The sequence below is a fragment of the Metarhizium brunneum genome, chromosome 2 (assembly GCF_013426205.1).
Source record: "Metarhizium brunneum chromosome 2, complete sequence".
NCBI classification, from domain to species: Eukaryota; Fungi; Ascomycota; class Sordariomycetes; order Hypocreales; family Clavicipitaceae; genus Metarhizium; species Metarhizium brunneum.
In genome coordinates this window covers 4,319,719-4,339,178 of record NC_089423.1, presented here as the reverse complement: position 1 = coordinate 4,339,178, position 19,460 = coordinate 4,319,719, and the positions used below count along the sequence as shown (strand labels likewise).

Below are 19,460 nucleotides of genomic sequence, written 5' to 3'. Positions count from 1 at the left end.
GGCTTGCAATGTTGTGCAATGTGGGGCGACCAATGGGTGCCTAGGTCATGGGGCTGGGTTGAGGTTGAGTTGTGGCGGGCCCCATATATATTTTTTATTCCCTTATTCACCAGTTCCTAGATGTCGATGTTCTGCTTGAAGTTGGACCGTAGACAGAACGCACAGCTGTCTTGCTTCGATCTCTTGCTTGAAAACAAGTCTTGACCGTCTTTATTATTATTGTTATTTTTTCAGCAGACTTATCTAGCTCTTTCTGTCATCCCCCCCCAATAACTCCCCATAACTTTTCTTCAAGCAAACGGCTTCCCTCCGCTGAGAGAGTCTGCTTGTTAATACCAGACATTTCATTTCTATCTTTTCCCTGAGCATCGTCATCTGCCTAAGCTTTGTCACTACAGGTCTCAGTTAACAGACCTGCGATTCTCACGCATCCGTCTTCTATTTATTTCAGTGATACGAGAGCACTACGCACAAAGAAGCGGCCTGTTCTGGGATCATTTGGAGGCAATCTGCTCAAAATGCCAGCAGGCTCAATTACAGACCTGCAACAGAAACTGTTCAAGCGCATAGGCGTCGATTTACACCAACAGAAACAACCTGGAGGAGCGGCAATCCATCGACATTATGGCTCATCCCACTCCCTCACACGCAAGGAAAATCGCAGGCTTCAAAGGACGCAGAAAAAATCCCAGAGGCACTCTAGCCATCCTTCGAAGCCCGTGATGAAAAGAAAAGAGGGTAATTCTGCATCTCGTCCCAGGCAAACCCTGTCTCCAGTGCCTCGGGTTTTGGCATCTCAGTTCTCAGACGTGGACCAGGTAGACGACATTTTATCAGATGCTGACGAAAGTAGCGATTCGGAATATAGCACTGAAGAAGTGGAGAAGTGGGAGGACTCGTCCGGTGAAAATTCAGCAGATACAACTCCCAATACGAGGAATCGAGGAGGCTTATCAAAGATACACCTTGAGAAGTTAGCCCAGGATGATGCCGAAATTGAAGATTTCGAGAGGAAGCTTGGTATCAAAAAGGGTCGTCGATCTCTACCACAAGCGTTTAAGGAGGATGGCTTGGAGGAACTAATTGGCGAGACGGGTGAGGATATTGCCGGCAGTGAAGATGATATGAAGAAACGAAAATCTGTCTACGATGACTGGTTATCTTCAAAGAGGAGAAAGACAGAGTCCAGACCTGTTTCAAAACCCGTTTCAGACTCTCTTTCTAGGGTCAGGTCTGCTCCGACGCGGGATATGACTGAAAGCGTTTCACCGGAGGCATCTGATATAGATGAATCTGGTATAGATGAAGACGACGCCACCATTGGACTTGATTCCGACCAAAACGCATTTGCAAGTTACAAACAACCGCAAAGAGAGAATCCTTACATCGCACCTACCAACGGAGAAGCGGCTGCAAAGTATGTTCCATTAGCACGACGCCATGAAAATACAGAATCAGAGAAACATGCCCAGCCTCGGCTACAACGACAAGTTCGAGGCCTGATCAATCGATTGACGGACGCCAACCTTATATGGATTGTGCAATCTGTCGAAGAGTTATACCAATCCAATGCCCGCGCGGAAGTCACTGATATTCTCACTGATGCTATCTTGTCACAGTTGCGCAAACAAGAAAGTCTGCCGGACCAATTCTTCGTCTTGATCGGCGGGTTCTCTGCCGCAGTTTACAAAATTACGGGTTCCAGCTTTGGATCACATCTCGTGCGAAATATAGTGAAGGAGTTTGGTGAATATTATGGCCAAGCCGCAGACCATGATAGCAGTCAGCACGCGTTGAAAAAGGAACCTGCCAACTTCCTGACCTTTCTTACGCAGCTCTACGTCTTCGAAGTCGTCAGTTGCAAAATTGTATTCGACTACATGGAAATTTTGTTAGACAACCTGTCCGAACTGAACGTTGAACTGCTACTCAGGGTCTGTCGAATGGCTGGAAGGCTATTACGAAGAGATGACCCTCAAGCGCTCAAGCATGTTTCTACCGTTTTAAGCTCTGCTGTGAACAGCGTTGGATATACGAACGTCTCAGCACGCACAAAGTTCATGATTGAAACAATCCAGGACTTGAAGAATAACAAGCCGAGTGCTAAAGGAACGGACTCTACCATAGTGTCCGAGCATGTTCTTCGGATGAAAAAACGCCTTGGAGAACTGAAGTCACAGTCAAGACGGCTGGATGGTCTAGCGCCAATGGGTATTGGACTTAAAGATACTGAAAGCGTCGACAAGCATGGAAAATGGTGGCTAGTTGGTGCCAGTGTTCCGACCTACCGTGATGCGGAAGAAAGAGCGCGAATGATCTCCAAGGAAGTAAACCGTGGTCTCAAAGATGCAGCGGACGATGAGGACATGGATTTTGTTCTGCCAGATTATCCAAGCAAGGCAAAGGCACAAGGTCTCCATACAGGTGCCCAGATTGCCATATTTACAGCCATCATGTCGGGGCTTAACTACGAACATGGTCATCGCCAATTTGTGGGTTTGAAATTGAAAAAGGATGATCAGCTTGAAATAACCAGAGTTTTGGTGCAATGTGTTGGAAGCGAACCAGATTACAATGAATACTATGCCTTGGTGGGGGGGCAAGCTTGTGTGAACAGCCGAATACGATTCGCATTTCAAGATCGTCTTTGGAAAATATTTCGAAGCTTAGGCGAATCCCTATTCGGCGAAGGTTCAGAGGAAGCTGAAGAGACTACTGAAGGGGAAAGACTCAAAAACGAAAGCCGGCTGGGCAACATTGCCCAATTCTACGCCTCACTTGTGGCTAACGGCGCCCTTGGCATTAGCATCTTCAAAGCCATTGACCTCCCGGAACTAAATGTATGGGCCTCGTTATTTGTGGAGTTGTTTCTTCTAAGTCTCTTACGGCAATGCAGAAGGAAAGAGACCAGTGAAGATCTGAAGGTGAAGCGTATCTTCGGCGCTGCCAGCGAGCTGCCTGCTCTGGCAGCCAATCTCCACTGGTTTTTGAGGAAAAAAGTCCGCAAGTCCAAGTATATTGGGAACAAGGAGACCAAGGCGATTCAACGGGTGAGAACAAAAGCACAAGCCGCTATCCAAGGGTCAGACGGGGATAAGCAATAATGTACTCTATGTTATTCAGGTAAAGGATCATTTTGACGCCAGATGATGTACGAATCTTTACAATTTAAGGATTACGGTCTAGCCCACGAGGCGGCTCGACAGCTAATATTTCGAGTAATAAAGGCTGGCCATTGAATACTGCGGTACGCGCTAACTCCGGTTTGGCGTAATTCGTGAATTTTGATCCAATTATTATCTTCTGCAGAATGACGTCCTAGCACAAGCATCTCGATTTATAAAACTTTAGAAGGTTAAGTCTGAAAGAAATGTCTAGCTAGGTAAGTCAGGCGCACAGACACTTGTACGTAAAGGATGGTTCTGCTGTTTGTGTAAGGGGGGTTCTTTTCCTGGTAGAATCCTGCCAGCAGACTTTGCTTCACCCTTCTCAGGCTGCAAAGTTACCGAATACTTAGGTATAACATTCATTGACTTTTGTGTATCAGGAAACTCAGTATTAGTACATTGATATCGTTTGTCTCTGGTTTCTCGGACTTTGATGTTGGCGCGGCTAAGGTCGCCTCAAGGCGGAATTGTACGGCTCGTGGCTCGGCATTTGTCCTGAGGCATTATTCATTTTTAGTAAGGACAACCGACTCAGAGCCTCCTCATTGGTCAGCCCTCGCCTCGTGGATTATGTGGAGGTACTCCGGACACCTCACCTTTGTGCCTACAGGTACGTGGTAGGCGTTACCATGCCCACCTGGGGAGGTAGCAGTTACCTAGCCCAACGTTTTGAGGGAAGCGCCGGGTCCCAAGAAAAATTACCAGCTGTTCCGGCGCCACCCTGCCGTTTTACCGCAAAGCCTCGCAGGAGCTCTCCGACGACGCTCCTGTGTCTCAAAACCTCAACCTTCCCTCTCGTCGCCATCGCCTTTCATCCGGCACCCATTGACTAACCATAATTTGCATATCGGTGCCTCAAGATGCTCACTAGCCGTCTTGTATCCAGGGTCGCGGTCAGGCCGTCGTCCTGGCAGCATTCCTCGTAAGTTGTCTGATCTTGGAGCTTCCACTTGGGATGCGTCATCCATGGTCGTCCCTAGGAATCGTTGCAATCAATTCAGCCCTCTAACCACCGTGTCTTCTCAGGTTGCCAACCGTCATCTCGTCTCCAGGATTGTCACGATGGACCCGTGGCTACGCCTCTTCCTCAGGTCTGTGAATACCATTTTGGCGAGCCATTTCCGAACATGGCGTGTATCTAGAGCTAACCATTTTTCAGAGGAGAAGGACCTCGTTATCATCGGTGGTGGTGTCGCTGGGTACGTTGCCGCTATCAAAGCAGGTCAAGAGGGCATGAAGGTAAGGTCATCGATGCTGAACCTACTGATAGCTATTCTGTGAATTAACAAACGACGATTCTTTAGGTTGCCTGTATTGAAAAGCGTGGCACCCTTGGTGGTACCTGTCTCAATGTAGGATGCATTCCCTCGAAATCGCTCCTGAACAACTCGCATTTGTACCACCAGATTTTGCACGACACGAAGAACCGTGGAATAGAGGTTGGCGACGTCAAACTGAATCTTGCCAACTTCATGAAGGCCAAAGACACCGCCGTTACCGGCCTCACCAAGGGTGTTGAGTTCCTTCTGAAGAAGAATGGTGTCGAGTACATCAAAGGTGCAGGCTCATTTGTCAACGAAAATGATATCAAGGTTGCCCTTAATGATGGTGGCGAGACAACTGTGCGAGGCAAGAACATTCTCATTGCCACCGGTTCTGAAGCAACCCCCTTTCCCGGTCTTGAAATCGACGAGAAGCGTGTCATTACCAGCACAGGTGCCATTGCTCTCGAAAAAATTCCTGAGACCATGGTTGTCATTGGCGGTGGCATTATTGGTCTTGAGATGGCTTCAGTGTGGTCACGGCTAGGTACCAAGGTCACCGTCGTCGAGTTTTTGAGCCAGATCGGAGGTCCTGGTATGGATACGGAAATTGCGAAGTCAACCCAGAAACTTTTGAAGAAGCAAGGAATGGACTTTAAGCTGAACACCAAGGTCGTCAGCGGTGACAAATCTGGTGATATGGTTACCCTGGATGTTGACGCTGCCAAGGGTGGCAAGCCTGAAACTGTAGGTCGAACCCGTTTCCTTTATCAGCTCTGTTTCCGCCCTCTTCTTCGTTCCTTCTTTCCTTGGCCTTTTTGGTATAGTGTTCTATAATAGTACCACTGCTAATCCTGCTTGCAGCTCAGTGCAGATGTTGTTTTAGTTGCCATTGGCCGCCGTCCGTACACGCAGGGTTTGGGCCTGGAGAACATTGGCATGGAGCTTGATGAACGAGGTCGCGTAATTATCGACTCTGAATACCGAACGAAGATCCCGCACATCCGCTGTGTTGGCGACGTTACTTTTGGTCCAATGCTCGCTCATAAGGCAGAGGAAGAAGCTGTAGCTGTCGTCGAGTATATCAAGAAGGGATACGGACATGTCAACTATGGTTGCATCCCCTCTGTCATGTACACCTATCCTGAAGTTGCTTGGGTAGGCCAGAGCGAGCAAGAGCTGAAAAACCAGAAGATTCCTTACCGTGTCGGGACTTTCCCATTCAGCGCCAATTCTCGTGCCAAGACCAATTTAGACACCGATGGTCTCGTCAAAATGCTTGCAGATCCAGAGACGGACAGACTTCTAGGAGTTCACATCATCGGACCGAACGCCGGAGAGATGATTGCCGAGGGCACATTGGCCCTAGAGTATGGTGCATCAACGGAGGATATTGCACGAACCTGCCATGCACACCCAACATTAGCGGAAGCTTTCAAGGAGGCCGCTATGGCCACTAGCTCAAAAGCCATTCACTTCTAAAGCGACAAACGTTTCTGGAAATAGGAGTCGGCCGAGGCTCAGGAGTCATCAGCTCTCGATAGACTATGTCAAATATTGAGCGAGCGGGTTGGTGGTGGAAGCCTATGCGGAAATGATTCCGATCAGGAGCGACCGACGGTGGGGGGTTAAGCATAGTTTTTCCTACATCTGTCTTCCTTCTAGCATTTGGCTGTGGTACTTATTGTAGTTCCGGGTATTCTCATGGTAGATGGTGTAAAATAGTAATGAACCCTCTGTTAAAGGAGTTATAGCCTCTGCCATAGCAAATGGCCATATTTTAATTTGACAGTATTGAAATCAGCTGCTACAGTGACTGCACATGCACCCTTAACTTCGCACCCTTTCAATTCTACATATCTAAATGAAAAGCAGGTAAATGCGACGGTCAAACCAGCAATGTGATTCAAACGCTGGTGCGGTTTTGTGAATGGATCCAAATACCGAGGTGCTTGGGCTGCCTCTGTTGCTTTTCTATTGATTACTACTTTACTAAGTACCTAGGTACACACACTGATGCTCTACACAGCATCAGGTTGAAGAGTACAGGGGCATAGTTCAGGACATATGCCAGTATGTCGCTCACAATATTTCGCAGAAGATGCCTCAGTGCTGGTAGAACCCAGAGGCCGAAATCATTCCTAGTTCTAGTCAGAGTCCTTACGGCGTCTGAACTGCCCCTCTGTGCAGCACCTCTGTCCCCAATGAACGAGGATATGGTGTGTATGTAATTTTAGGTCTTTAAAGGGCCTTTTAAACTCTCAACGTCTACTCCACAATGGGTTGCACCGGCCAGGTGGCAATGTCGTCTGGTGGTAAGATCAAGCCTGTACGGATTCTCCGTTCTTCGTACCAGATGTACTCCGCAGACACACGTGCACCTCTTGAAGTTCAGTGCCGCTTGCGCACCGAACCCCTGCCATGGCCTCCCTGATTGACGACCCAATCTGTAAAACATGCGCAGCTACTCTCAAGTGGGCTGCTTTCACATTGCATCTAGCCGAGCCGAAGGGGCCGGTGGCCTTGCCAAACGAATTTTGTTAGCGGTCTGGTACCTTTCAAGCATTCTCCGCCTTCTCCCTTGGACGTGGGACAGCCTATTCCACCTCACTCATGCCACGGAAAAGACAAGAAACGTGGTGAATACAACATCCACAGACGGCCAACAAAATTGTATGAAGCACAAAAAACCCCGACGATATTAATTCAGCCTTTCAATTGCTGGATTTTTGAGGCGGATACCGGCAAATCGCTCTCAGGATCCCGAGTCTATCGTCTCATGCCTATCAAAACTTGGGAGGTTGGCGCGTGCGACTGATGGTTCTTCGTCGTAGATTAGCACTGCCCCGACAAGACACGATTGACGGCACATCTTGCACTCAACCTGTTTACTACAGAGTAGACAGCCCCCAATCGATATTCCTGGTTCAGACATCCACGAATCAAACCTGATGAACTCGAACTCAACGCTTGCCGGGGTTCGGGCATACCCTTACATGTCTAGGAATGAGATTGAAAGTCGCATAGCAGGCGGTCAAAAAATCGTCATCTTCAATCAATATGTCCTCAAAGTCGACCCATGGCTGCCTTACCATCCGGGTGGTGAGAAAGCTTTACTGCATATGGTAGGCAAAGATGCTACAGATGAAATCCAAGCGTAGGTGATTTCACACTCTTGACAGTTTTCTCAACGTTTCAAAGGTGAACCTTTCCTGCTAACTGGGTTTGCCTCTTCCTTACACGCCAGTCTTCATTCCAAGGCCGCCCAAGAACAAATGATGCGGTATCGAATCGGCAAGATTGATGGTTTTTGGACCAATTTCCGACCACCGATTCAGGGGGGTGCGTTTCGCCCATCTTTGGACGCCAACAATGTTGATTGTGAAGAGCTGCATAATAGAAAAATGCTAGCCTCAAGCACTCCCATCTCTAGATCGCCATCCCCCGTATTTGATGTTGATCATGACGGTTTGAGAAGACGAGGCCACGACGAAGATCACCCCACAAGAACAGCGTCAATATCCTCGCAGTCAAGTGTGGAACCTGATACTACTGGAATGTCGTATCTAGACGCTCTTACAAGAGAGCAGGTTAGTCTAGACATCGACAAGTACCCGGGTGTTGATCTTGTCACCCAGCACGAAATAGCAGCGAAATACAAAAGGCTGCATCAGGCGATTATGGATGAAGGCCTTTACGAATGCAGTCGGACCGCATATGTCTTTGAATGCTGCCGATATGTTGGATTATTCGCCGCTATGTTCATATGTCTCATTTATAGGCAATATGTGCTGGGTGCGGTGTTCTTAGGCCTCGCTTGGCATCAACTTGTCTTCCTGGCTCACGACGCGGGGCATATGGGGATCACACACGACTACCAAATCGACACTGCTATTGGGATATTCGTCGCTGATTTTATCGGCGGCCTGTCCCTGGGCTGGTGGAAGAGGAACCACAATGTTCATCACATCGTTACGAATGCCCCAGAGCATGACCCCGACATTGAACACATACCCCTCTTCGCCGTGACACATCGTTTACTGGGAAGCTTGCGATCGACGTACTACGATCGGGTTATGGAGTACGATGCCTTTGCCAAATTTATGTTGAGGATTCAAGCCTGGACATACTATCCTCTACTTGCGTTGGGACGATTCAATCTCTACCGGTTGTCGTGGGACTATCTAATTGCTCGTAGGGGCCCAAGGCGTGGCCCTGGGGCATGGCACTGGTACTTGGAGATTGCGGGGCAATTTTTTTTCTGGGCTTGGTTTGGTTATGGCATTTTGTACAAGATGCTCCCTGATGGCTGGACGCGGTTTATGTTTGTCATGGTTAGCCACGTTACTTCTTCGCCGCTCCATGTGCAAATTGTGCTCTCCCATTTTGCCATGAGCACTTCAGACTTGGGACCACAGGAGTCCTTCGCACAGCGCATGCTTCGTACCACAATGGATGTAGATTGCCCCCCCTGGCTCGACTTCATACACGGAGGGTTACAGTTTCAGGCAATCCACCATCTTTTCCCCCGGGTGCCTCGACATAACCTTCGCAAGGCACAAAGGCTGGTGGTAGAGTTTTGCCGAGACGTTGGCATTCCCTATGCCCTGTATGGGTTTTCCGATGGAAACAAGGCTGTCATTGGTCGACTTTCAGAGGTTTCCCGACAGGCTGCTATTCTGGCAAAATGCCAACAGACTGTAGCGAGGAATGGCGGTGTTTTTGGACACCATGACTGATGCAGGAGAAATTCGAAGACTTTTGGAAGATATTTTTCATGGACCAGCTGTGCTTTTACACATATATTCTTTCCTATGTGCCTCCGTTGGAGGAAAAAGCCAAGCCGAGGAGGCAAAGTTCCTTTTCGATATGTGCGAGTCTCTGATTGGAATACTGTCAATTACTGCTATTGAGGCGATGAAGCAGGCATTATTTTTAAAACTTAATGATGAAGAAGAAAACGGTTAGGCATATAATATATCTATATCCAAGTTGAAATCGCAGTGTTCGAGTTTGTGTCTTGTATCAAGTTTCTAGGCGTGGGATGTTCTCGTCCACCTTGGGGGAAAAATGGTAATACTCCGCGTTTGGAACTTTGCCCATACAAACACACACCTGGCACTTGATATTATATCATCTATCTTGCGGCCTTTTGCCGCATTTGCCCGGATGCATGCTTAACCTTCAACGCACAAGACACGGATTAACTACCTACTTAAGTAGGTATCTGGTGGTGGCCAGCTGACATGACGCCACACCCAGGCAACATCTCCACAGTGCCACAGTGCCACAATGCCATCCGGCCTTCATATTCTCGAGCATCCTTCACACCTGTTTCAATGTCGTCAATTGTTGCTCTGTAAACTGGTCGTCAGAGACCACCAACCTAAGGACATATCATCAATACACACCTCCGTCTGCACTCATCCAAGAGCGCCACATCGAAACCACCCCTGGTCAAGCTGTCTTGTCCCTTGTTACTTACTGTCTCGTCCTCTTGGGGTCGTGGCACTCCGAAGGCAGCTCTCGGGGTAGCGGCCATTTCGCCTGTCAACCGACATAACACTGCATAATCTTTGTGCACCTATGGCCAGGCGGATAATTTCCTTCGCAAACCACCTGACGCATTTGAAAAGCATGATCTAGTGACCATGGATACCAACATTCAACGCGCCCTGAACGACAAACTATACGACAAGCGCAAGGTCGGAGCACTTGAGTATGTGTCCTTTTTCTCATCGCCTTTCCTTGACCTTCTCTTCACCTTTTTAAAATATGCGGGTACATGTTAAGTCGAACAACGAGCGCCTCATCTGATATTGTGTTGGACAGGTTAGAGAAAGTCATACGAGACCTTGTCGCGGCCAAGGACTATCAACGAGTACACGATATTCTCGAGCAATTGTGCAATGACTATGCCTATGCAGTTCACCAGCCTCATGCTCGAAATGGGGGACTTATCGGCCTCGCTGCGGCGGCGATTGCTCTTGGCCCTGTAAGTACCAATGGCGTCGTGTGGTTGACACCTTAAAGCGTTGAGTCGTGCCGTAACCTTCTGTGCCATACTACCCCCTTTTTTCAAGGAAACAAATCTTGTTTGGAGTTCATCCTTCGTTGCTGTGTTACCTTCACTACAAGCAGATGTTTGTCCGCCGTCTTGGTGCCCATGCCTCTCCAACGATTCATGTCATCCAACCGCTGACTGGAACCCGTTAGGACCTCCCACGGTATCTTTCTAGGATAGTTCCGCCAGTGCTTGCCTGCTTCACTGACCAAGATGCCCGTGTAAGATACTACGCCTGTGAGGCAATGTATAACATTGCCAAAGTCGCAAAGGGTGAGATTTTGGTCTATTTTAATAGCATATTTGATCAACTCTGTCGGGTATGGTCTTCTCCTTTCAGCCCCTGGGTTCTACATGCTCAAAGTTGTGCTGGTTACTAAGATAAAAATAGCTTGGGGCCGACTCCGAACTATCGGTAAAGAATGGCGCTGAATTGCTGGACCGGCTTGTTAAAGATATTGTTTCCGAATCGGCTGCTTCATATGTATCGGTACTTGAGGCACCGCCAAGGTTCGACGGCGATGACAAGGCCGTCGTAGAGGACCAGCAAGTAACTCTACCTACTGCATTCTCGCTGTCAAGATTTATCCCGTTGCTGAAGGAGAGAATATGGGTCATAAACCCCTTCACTCGACAATTTCTCGTTGGCTGGATAACCCTGTTGGATTCTATTCCTGACCTTGAACTCGTCACGTATCTTCCTGACTTTCTTGGGGGTCTTCTCAAATTTCTTGGAGATCAGAATGCAGATGTGCAAACTGCAACGCAGTCTTGTCTTGACAAATTTATTAATGAGATCAAACGAATCTCGCGGGTGAAGAAAGGAATTGTTGAGAGCAAAAAGTCGAGAGAGGGGGGCAAGCGAAAACGTCAAGAGTCCATGGATACAGAAAGTCTTCGGCCAGACCTCGAAGAAGGGGACGAGATCGAATCCGATGCCTTTGACGACGATGAGGAAGATAGCGCTGAGGAAGATTGGATTCCAGGGCAAGATGTTGAAATCAACTACAAAAACATATTAGAGATCCTTACGGCTACTTTGGATTCTCCACTAGGTTTGCTATATTTCCGTCTTCAAAGTGCTAGTTGACAGTGGTCAGTTCTAACTACAAGTAGAAGAAGACTGTCTGTTGGAATCTCTTAGATGGATTGTGGAATTTCTCGACATATGCCCAGAGGAAGTGTTGCCCTTCACGCCGAAGATCCTCGCTCACATGCTTCCTGCTATGGCTAGCAGCAAAGAGACCATTCACCAAGCTGCTACCCGAGTAAATACCTGTCTCATGGATTATGTAGTCTCAATCTCTGACGACTCAGGACTAAGCTACCAAGGCATTTCAGCAGGCCAAAGTCAACAAGCATCGCTGACATTAGCTGTCGATCGACCTGATGATTCCCATAGCAATCGGATATCTTTATCGAGCATTCGTGAGCAGGGTACGCAGAGTCCTGGTCATGGTCTGGGCCGATCGGCTTCTGTATCCGGTGGATTGTCTGCCAACTCACCCCAGACTGACCTCGATTATGCTGCTGCTGTCAACTCCCTCACTCTTTTATTTCTAAATGACCATGAAGCAACAAGGGTTGCTGCATTGACATGGCTTATTATGCTTCACAGAAAGGCGCCTAGAAAAGTTCTAGCATTTAACGATGGGACATTTCCCGCGTTGCTCAAAACCCTTTCTGATCCATCCGACGCGGTTGTCACAAAAGACTTACAGCTGCTATCGCAAATATCCAGAAATAGCGAAGATGACTACTTTGCAAACTTCATGGTCAATTTACTGCAGCTATTTTCTACCGATCGCAAACTTCTAGAAACCAGGGGCAACTTAATTATCCGGCAACTATGCATCAGCCTCAGCCCTGAGCGAATATATCGCACCCTAGCTGATTGCATAGAGAAGGAAGAGGATGTTGAATTTGCTAGTATCATGGTGCAAAATCTCAACAACAATCTTATTACGGCTCCACAACTTGCAGAAGTACGGAAACGTTTACGAAATCTGGAAACCAAAGACGGACAAACATTGTTTGTAGCTTTATTTCGCTCCTGGTGTTACAATGCTGTTGCCACATTTTCTCTGTGCTTGCTTGCACAAGCTTACGAGCAGGCTTACAATTTGCTTCAAGTATTGTATGTAATCTGCTGTCACATTCCACTGTCGACCATTATAATGCTAACACGGAGGTAGTGGTGAATTAGACATGACGGTAAATCTTCTTATCCAGGTCGATAAGCTAGTGCAACTCATTGAATCTCCCGTCTTCACGTGTGAGCAACCATAGGAAACCCCATGCCCTGACCAGCCAATTAATTTGCTTACGCCAACGTCAGATTTGAGGCTGCAACTGCTGGAACCGGAGAAATATCCATACCTATACAAATGCATGTATGGGATCCTGATGTTGTTGCCACAATCATCAGCCTTTGCGGCCCTCAAAAATAGACTCAACAGCGTCAGCTCAATTGGGTACTTGACTGTGGCACCTCGGAGGTAAGGAGGCAATTCGGAGAATGACAATATCCTCTCGACACCCACCCCAGTTGCTTTATATGCGACTTGTGAAATACTGATTCCACTTCCAGTGCGGCAACGCCATCCGGCAGCTCCAACTACGACCGGCCAAATCGGCTGAAAGGTCGAGACGACGGCGGCATCAGGTGGGTCGAGCTTCTGGAAAAGTTTCGCAGCGTGCAGGACCGAGCAAGACGAGTGCAGCGGCACAATCTGGAAGGAGAAGACATCGCCATGACAAGCCTAGGCGAGCTTCGTATGGCAGATGGACCACTGGACTTGAAGAACAGCAATCGAGCACCCGCTCCGGTGATTTCCCCGGCGGCATCAAAAGAACTTGCTCCAACACCTCCAGTCAAGAAATCTGGCCTGGGTAGACAATTTGGAAGATTGGGCGGCGCAGTTTCGGGCAAGAGCAAGAGAAGTTAGTAGACTTTGTGAGAGTGTTTGCTCATTAGTTCTCTAAGAGGGCAATGGTAGATACTCAAATTGCACTAAAAGGATGCTTCATCATGGACGCCGCTTGACCGGGCTTGCTTGTTCCACTAAGCTTTCGAATGCTTGGTCTCTACGAGAGGTGAATCCTCTCAGCTTTTGCCGAAGTGTGTCAACTTCATCCCTAGCTTTGTTTGTATCGCTTGGCAGCCCTTGAAAGACCATCAACTGCGCATCTAGATCCTTCTTATGGGACAATACAGCCAAAAACTGCTCTTCTTCCTCGGTCACGAGCTGAATAGTTGGATCGGAGCCCTTTCCGCTCGGTATGCAGGTTGCTATGCGCTCTTGTGTATCTGATAAATGTGCAATAAAGGCCTTGGTTTTCCGCTGTAGGTCCAAGTTCTGCTTGGCTAGTTCTGGAGGCAAGTTGTAATTCTGGCTCTGCGCAGTAGCAAGCCAGTCTGTAGTCCTCTTCGCTTCACGGTAAAGAAAACTTCTCCAAAAATCTGCCCTCAAACTCGCCTGCGAGGTTTCAAACAAAGTCGTTTGTAGAGCAATCAGTTGATTGCTAAGATCCTCTAGCTTTGGAAGGCTGATTCCATGTTGTACGGCTGCGTCCCCCATAGCGTCGAGAGCAGCTTTGCCATCCTGGTCGAGGTGAGCGGAAATAGCCGATAAAATTTGTTCACGAATGCCTGAGGTCATTCTAGAACGGGGCGGGTCATCTGCCAAATCTTCGAAATATCCATCAATGTGACTGCCCTCTCCCTGGGCAATTTTTTCCGCGCCGGCTAGTAAATGACGACTGTCGTCAGCGCGCTCACTGATGCTGGCCACAGCGAGCAAGGCTTTGAGCGTTGAGGGATTGCGTTCAAATCTGGGCAGAGTGTAGCTATCAGGAAACTTGGAGGCAAGCCAGGAATCTACGTAAGACCAGTCCTTGGCAGTTGAGGCAGCGATACGAGCCATGGACGGAGAAAAGATGGCCGCAGAACCATCGTGCGCCGTGGGGGCTTTTGCTGACAGGACCATCGTTATTGATGTTGATATTGCTCTTATTCTTCCAGCCTACATAAGCAGGCAAGCGTGGTTGCGATAGGTGCTAGATAATGATCAAGCTATTTGATCTTCACGGCGTCAAAGTTTGGCCTTCCCCCCTGCCCCCCTTCCTTTCAGTGTCCAGTTTCTATGTCTGAGTTAGCAGCTGGGACTCGGACAAGAAAGTTAGCGGTTTCTAACCGTCGGTAAGTGATAAAAACTTGTGGCGACCAGACTCAGTTAACCCAAGCACGTAGAAGCTTGCCGTTTGATGCTGGAGTCCAGCTGATGCGAAATGTGGGAGGTCCAAAGCTCGAGGGCACTATGAAGTATTTTGGTCCGGGTTGCCTGTCTTCTTAACTTGGGTGGTGGCTGTCACATCGACGTTGTCCGTGTCTTTCATCTAAAGTCTCGTCGCCAACTTTAAGCAACGTGGTTTCCATGGAGTACTGAGAAGTACTCGGTGGTTCGCCTGTGTGTCGGCACCTGGTACACACACCTTGGCGCCTGGACTTGTGGGTCACAACATTGAGTGCAGGCGGTTGCGGCTCCCGCCCCAAACACTCGAACTGCCTTGTCTTGGTGCAAGTGCCACGTTTGAAGACGTCGTTGGCCGGTGTCTAGTGGCCACCTGGCACTTACGACTTCTCATACCTTTCAATATCCCTTGAATGTTCTCTCCTACTCTGGACAAGCTTACGAAGCGTTGCCAATCATAAAATACCGATACTCACAGCGGCTATCCTTTACAAATCCAGTCTTATTGTTTTTGCAATATCAGGCCTTCTTGCCTCGCCGCCAGCCACGGCCGGCCGGTCGCTCGCCTCCTCGAGATTAACATTGATATGGGTTTGACCATCTTCTCTAGCCCCAGCCTCTAGAAAGAGTAGATACAAACCATCATACAAGCACATACGAAAGGGCCTGCCCTCGTTGCTGGTATTAGAACCTAGCCGTCCGTCTTCGGTTCGATCTTGTCCAAATAACCCTCCCGCATCTCGTCTCTGCGCCTCAACAATGCGATTGGACTTCTCCAACCTTGCTGTCACAGCAAGCTTGCTTGCATCTGCCACAAACTTGGTCGCCCAGGACATACCCGTCGACCTGCCCGTGTCGACACTATTAACATCAGCGCAATCGCATCTCGCCAGGGGTGAAACCAGCGAGGCTCTTGCCTACTACGATGCTGCCATCGCCAAAGACCCATCGAATTACATCACTCTATTCAAGCGTGCCACCACCTATCTCTCACTTGGCCGCTCTAACCAAGCCAGTGAGGACTTTGGCAGGGTCTTGGAGCTCAAGCCAGGATTCGAAGGCGCGCATATCCAACTAGCCAAAATAAAGGCCAAGGTTGCCGACTGGGAAGGCGCCCGATCAGAATACATGGCAGCAAAGAGAAATGATGAATCAACGGAGCTTGTCGAATTGGCAGAGGCCCAGGGGGCCGCAGACCTGGCAGAGGCGGCGGAGCGGGATAAGAATTGGGAAGAATGTATCAGTCATGCCGGCGTAGCTATCCTCGTTGCCTCCAGAGCCCCATCTCTACGTGAGCGGCGTTCACGATGCAGGTTTCAGCGTGGGGAAATTGAAGAAGGCATGGGTGATCTGCATCACGTCCTCCAGCTCCGGCCAGGCAACACTGATCCGCACATTCTCATATCTGCAACAACTGTCTATGCACTCGCGGATTTTGACAACGCCATTGCACAAGCCAAGAAATGCCTGCACTCTGATCCTGACTCCAAAATTTGCCAAACGTTACATAGGCAAGAGAGACGTCTTCAAAAAGCATTTCAAAAGGTCGAGAGCCAGCTCAATCGAGGCCAGAATACTTTAGCCGGGCGGTCTTTAGTAGGGTCTGCAGACGAACCAGGCCTGCTTCCAAGCATCCGTGAGCAAATAGACAATCTCCGACGAGATGGTTGGATTCCAATGCAAGCCAGGACAAAATTATATGACAGGGTGGTCGAAATGCTTTGTCAGGCATATTCGGAGGTAAGCCTGGTATCCCAGTATTTATGTACCTTTCTTTCTTTCTGAGTTTTTTTTTTTTTTTTTTTTTTTTGATGACTCGATGATTTCCAAATTTTTTGTCTTCCCCTGTCCTCTCGGTATCCCCCATACAGTTATCTTTCAGCATCTTGAAACTTCGTTTTTAGTCGGCCACGGCGTGAACTGACCTTTTTTTTCACCAGTCAAACCATAAGGATGCCTCTAAATATTGCGAGGAAGCAATCGAGCTGGACCCCGAGTCATTCTGGGGCCTCATATACAAGGGCAAGTCGCTCCTCAAGCGGGAAGAATACGATGCAGCTATTCAGACACTCGAGAAAGCTGCCGAGATACGACCGGACAAGAGTGATAAGGTGCATCCCATCTTGCAAAAGGCGCAAATTGCTCTAAAGCGAAGCAAGACGAAGGATTATTACAAGATACTAGGTGTGGCAAATGACGCTGATGAAAGACAAATTAAAGCAGCATATCGTAAAGCATCTAAGCAGTATCACCCAGACAAAGCTGAAAAGCAAGGTATCACTAAGGAGGAAGCACAGAAGAAAATGGGTTCTATTAACGAGGCATACGAGGTCCTCATCAACCCCGAATTACGTGCCCGATTTGATCAAGGGGATGATCCCAACTCACAGGAGAGAGGTAGTCCGTTCCAAGGAAGTCCATTTGGTGGGGGGCACCCCTTCATGTTTCATCAACAAGATGGGGGCGGTGCAAACTTCAAATTCCACTTTCCTGGGGGAGGTGGTGGTCCATTTGGGTTTTAATAAATCACGGCACATACTCAGAAATCATGTAGTATCTAAATTGTTGATATATGAAACAGGCCGTTTATCTGTAATACACACCCTATCTGCTTCTGTCGGGTAGCATTTTGGGCAGCTGTTGAACCCCTTCCAACCTATTTCGCAAGTCGTCGTTGAATTACTAGCATCCATAATAAATGTCATTTACTACAGGGCATTCGTGGTATTATTCTGTGTACCACAAATGTCAGACTGATTGACATTGAAAAAAAGCAGGCCATGTGACATTGCCAAAGTCCTAAACATGCGAGATAAACAGGACCCAGGTAAAAGCCACCATCACAACAATAAGGACATTATGGTATGATCAATCAGGTAATAAATAACATTACAAATCCTTTAGGATTCGCGTCAAATGTCTGTGGACATTCATAGTAGTTCCTATGATCCGACATGCCTATCTAGATATCCAGTTTTATCATCAATGCTTGGTCAAGCCATCAGTTCTAGTTAGTATGAAACTGCCCATTCCCAGAGAATCCTAAGAGCTAAATCCATCGCATTTTGTATACACAATTTCCAGTAGCTACAGTATGGAGCATTGGATGCAGAGCGTCTGTTGTCTGAAGCAAAGAATCTCTGTAGACGTCAGAGTTCAAGGTCCCAAGCCAACGAAAAGCGGGAAGAAAAAGGCTGAAGTAAAACAAAGGACAGCAGGCCTCTACCTCCGATGCGCCAAAAGAGCCCATGACGAAAAATGCGCACTTTATTGCTTCGATCGACAGGTGGCCATCACGGCGTTATAAGACTCCAGTCGACGATACTTCTACCCTTGCGCCCCTTACGATGAATCGTTGCGCTTGATGAAATAGGCCCTGCAATACTAGTTAGCAATTTCAATAGTTCGAGGTAGCCGACCTGTTATCTGTAGAAATCTTACTTGGAGAATTCGTATGCCGACCAGCAAATAGCGGTGCTAGGCATAGTGGTGACTACTCTAGGACGCACACCCTTGAAGAAGCCACGAAATCCTTCTCTTTGGTAAAGGAGCTGACATCCGCCTAGAAATCCGTTCACATTTCGAACTTGAGGGTCCGATGATGTACCTCGAGTTTGCAAGATTGTCTTAATCACATCCATTGGTGTGGTCAAGCCAGCCGCAAAGCCTCCAGCAACCGCTCCAGCCAGGCAATGCGTAAAAGGGTCGTAATTTTTTTCGGGATTCATGGCCGTCGAGATCGATTCGTAAGCCAGAAACTGCAATGCAGTAAACGGGACTGTCATGGACAATGTCGTAGGATATGAAATGTAAAACGCTCCAATGCCTTCGTTTCGGTACACATACTTGGCGCAATCGATCATGGACCGGTACATTTTGCTGGAGTTTTGGATTTGCATTCGTTGTTTAATGACTGTGGCTGAATTAGAGATTGTTTTCCAACAACGAGAAATAAATCATCAGCAAGCTAACGCCGACCGTACCATCAAATGGGTTCATAAAGGCATCGCTAGCAATAGTGGCGGCAGCTCCGCTGGTAGCTGTTTCATACATTGGTCAGCTATGCGGGTATTTCTCACGATTTCAAGCCAGGGCATGCAGTCTGATACAAAAGGTTCACAGTCCGTATCGTAGAATATGACTTACCAGCGGCGAGGGGGTGGTGCACACCGGCCTGGTTCCCGCCCATGGCATGTTTGACAGCCTCGTACGTAGCAAAGTACACAGCATGTGCAGGGCCTACATGCATCTGTTTAGCAAATTGCAAAAAGTGATGTGTTTGGAAGCATGGCTATCTTACCAGCTCCAACAATGACACTAGACATCCCACGCCACAAGCTGAAGAATCCCTCCCCCGATGCTATCTGATAGGTGTTGCGGAGAACACCAGAATAAGCTGTCGTAGTGCTAGGACTGAGGACTTGCATTCGCGTCTAATTTGGACTTTGTTAGTATATGTAAGTAGCTCCGATAGGCGGTCGTCGCGCCGGGAATGGCGGCACGTCGGCTCTGGACAAGTAGGGTTGGAGGCAGGTTGGCTGGTCCTACCTTGATTGCATCAATGGGATACATGACAGTATGCTCCTAAATATCAATTCTCAGCATCGTTCAACTGGTCAAGAGTATGCAGTGTTCGGCAGAGCCTGTTCGGTTGTTATAGCAGGCAAATGGGGATCGGACGTACGGCGATGCCGGCAAACGCGCCTGCTGCCAT

The 19,460-nt window shown here is 48.2% G+C and overlaps 7 protein-coding genes across 7 annotated transcripts; 5 read left to right on the top strand and 2 right to left on the bottom strand.

Annotated features, from left to right (window-relative positions):
* Positions 1-518: 518 nt before the first annotated feature.
* sgd1 (Suppressor of glycerol defect protein 1) lies at positions 519-3,104 on the top strand (the record flags this gene model as incomplete). The annotated part of the gene is made up of 1 exon (XM_014692111.1): positions 519-3,104. One exon carries the CDS (start codon positions 519-521, stop codon positions 3,102-3,104), a length of 2,586 nt encoding a protein of 861 aa, XP_014547597.1.
* Positions 3,105-4,027: 923 nt separating this feature from the next.
* dld1 (Dihydrolipoyl dehydrogenase) lies at positions 4,028-5,911 on the top strand (the record flags this gene model as incomplete). The annotated part of the gene is made up of 5 exons (XM_014692110.1): positions 4,028-4,089; positions 4,194-4,258; positions 4,327-4,406; positions 4,472-5,176; positions 5,294-5,911. The coding sequence occupies 5 exons, from the start codon at positions 4,028-4,030 to the stop codon at positions 5,909-5,911; spliced, it is 1,530 nt and encodes a 509-aa protein (XP_014547596.1).
* A 1,514-nt stretch (positions 5,912-7,425) lies between these two features.
* On the top strand, positions 7,426-9,168 carry SLD_1 (Delta 8-(E)-sphingolipid desaturase; the record flags this gene model as incomplete). Its single annotated transcript, XM_014692109.2, has 2 exons — positions 7,426-7,586; positions 7,677-9,168. 2 exons carry the CDS (start codon positions 7,426-7,428, stop codon positions 9,166-9,168), a joined length of 1,653 nt encoding a protein of 550 aa, XP_014547595.2.
* A 912-nt stretch (positions 9,169-10,080) lies between these two features.
* On the top strand, positions 10,081-13,441 carry VAC14 (the record flags this gene model as incomplete). Its single annotated transcript, XM_066130303.1, has 8 exons — positions 10,081-10,148; positions 10,262-10,424; positions 10,646-10,813; positions 10,885-11,548; positions 11,610-12,630; positions 12,689-12,768; positions 12,832-12,991; positions 13,084-13,441. The coding sequence occupies 8 exons, from the start codon at positions 10,081-10,083 to the stop codon at positions 13,439-13,441; spliced, it is 2,682 nt and encodes an 893-aa protein (XP_065986494.1).
* Positions 13,442-13,522: 81 nt separating this feature from the next.
* Positions 13,523-14,482, bottom strand: G6M90_00g042570 (uncharacterized protein; the record flags this gene model as incomplete). Its single annotated transcript, XM_014692107.1, has 1 exon — positions 13,523-14,482. One exon carries the CDS (start codon positions 14,480-14,482, stop codon positions 13,523-13,525), a length of 960 nt encoding a protein of 319 aa, XP_014547593.1.
* Positions 14,483-15,505: 1,023 nt separating this feature from the next.
* On the top strand, positions 15,506-17,268 carry DNAJC3 (DnaJ subfamily C member 3; the record flags this gene model as incomplete). The annotated part of the gene is made up of 2 exons (XM_014692106.1): positions 15,506-16,486; positions 16,687-17,268. The coding sequence occupies 2 exons, from the start codon at positions 15,506-15,508 to the stop codon at positions 17,266-17,268; spliced, it is 1,563 nt and encodes a 520-aa protein (XP_014547592.1).
* Positions 17,269-18,088: 820 nt separating this feature from the next.
* Positions 18,089-19,460, bottom strand: G6M90_00g042550 (uncharacterized protein; the record flags this gene model as incomplete). Its single annotated transcript, XM_014692105.1, has 7 exons — positions 18,089-18,122; positions 18,188-18,659; positions 18,730-18,786; positions 18,893-18,985; positions 19,047-19,179; positions 19,295-19,330; positions 19,431-19,460. 7 exons carry the CDS (start codon positions 19,458-19,460, stop codon positions 18,089-18,091), a joined length of 855 nt encoding a protein of 284 aa, XP_014547591.1.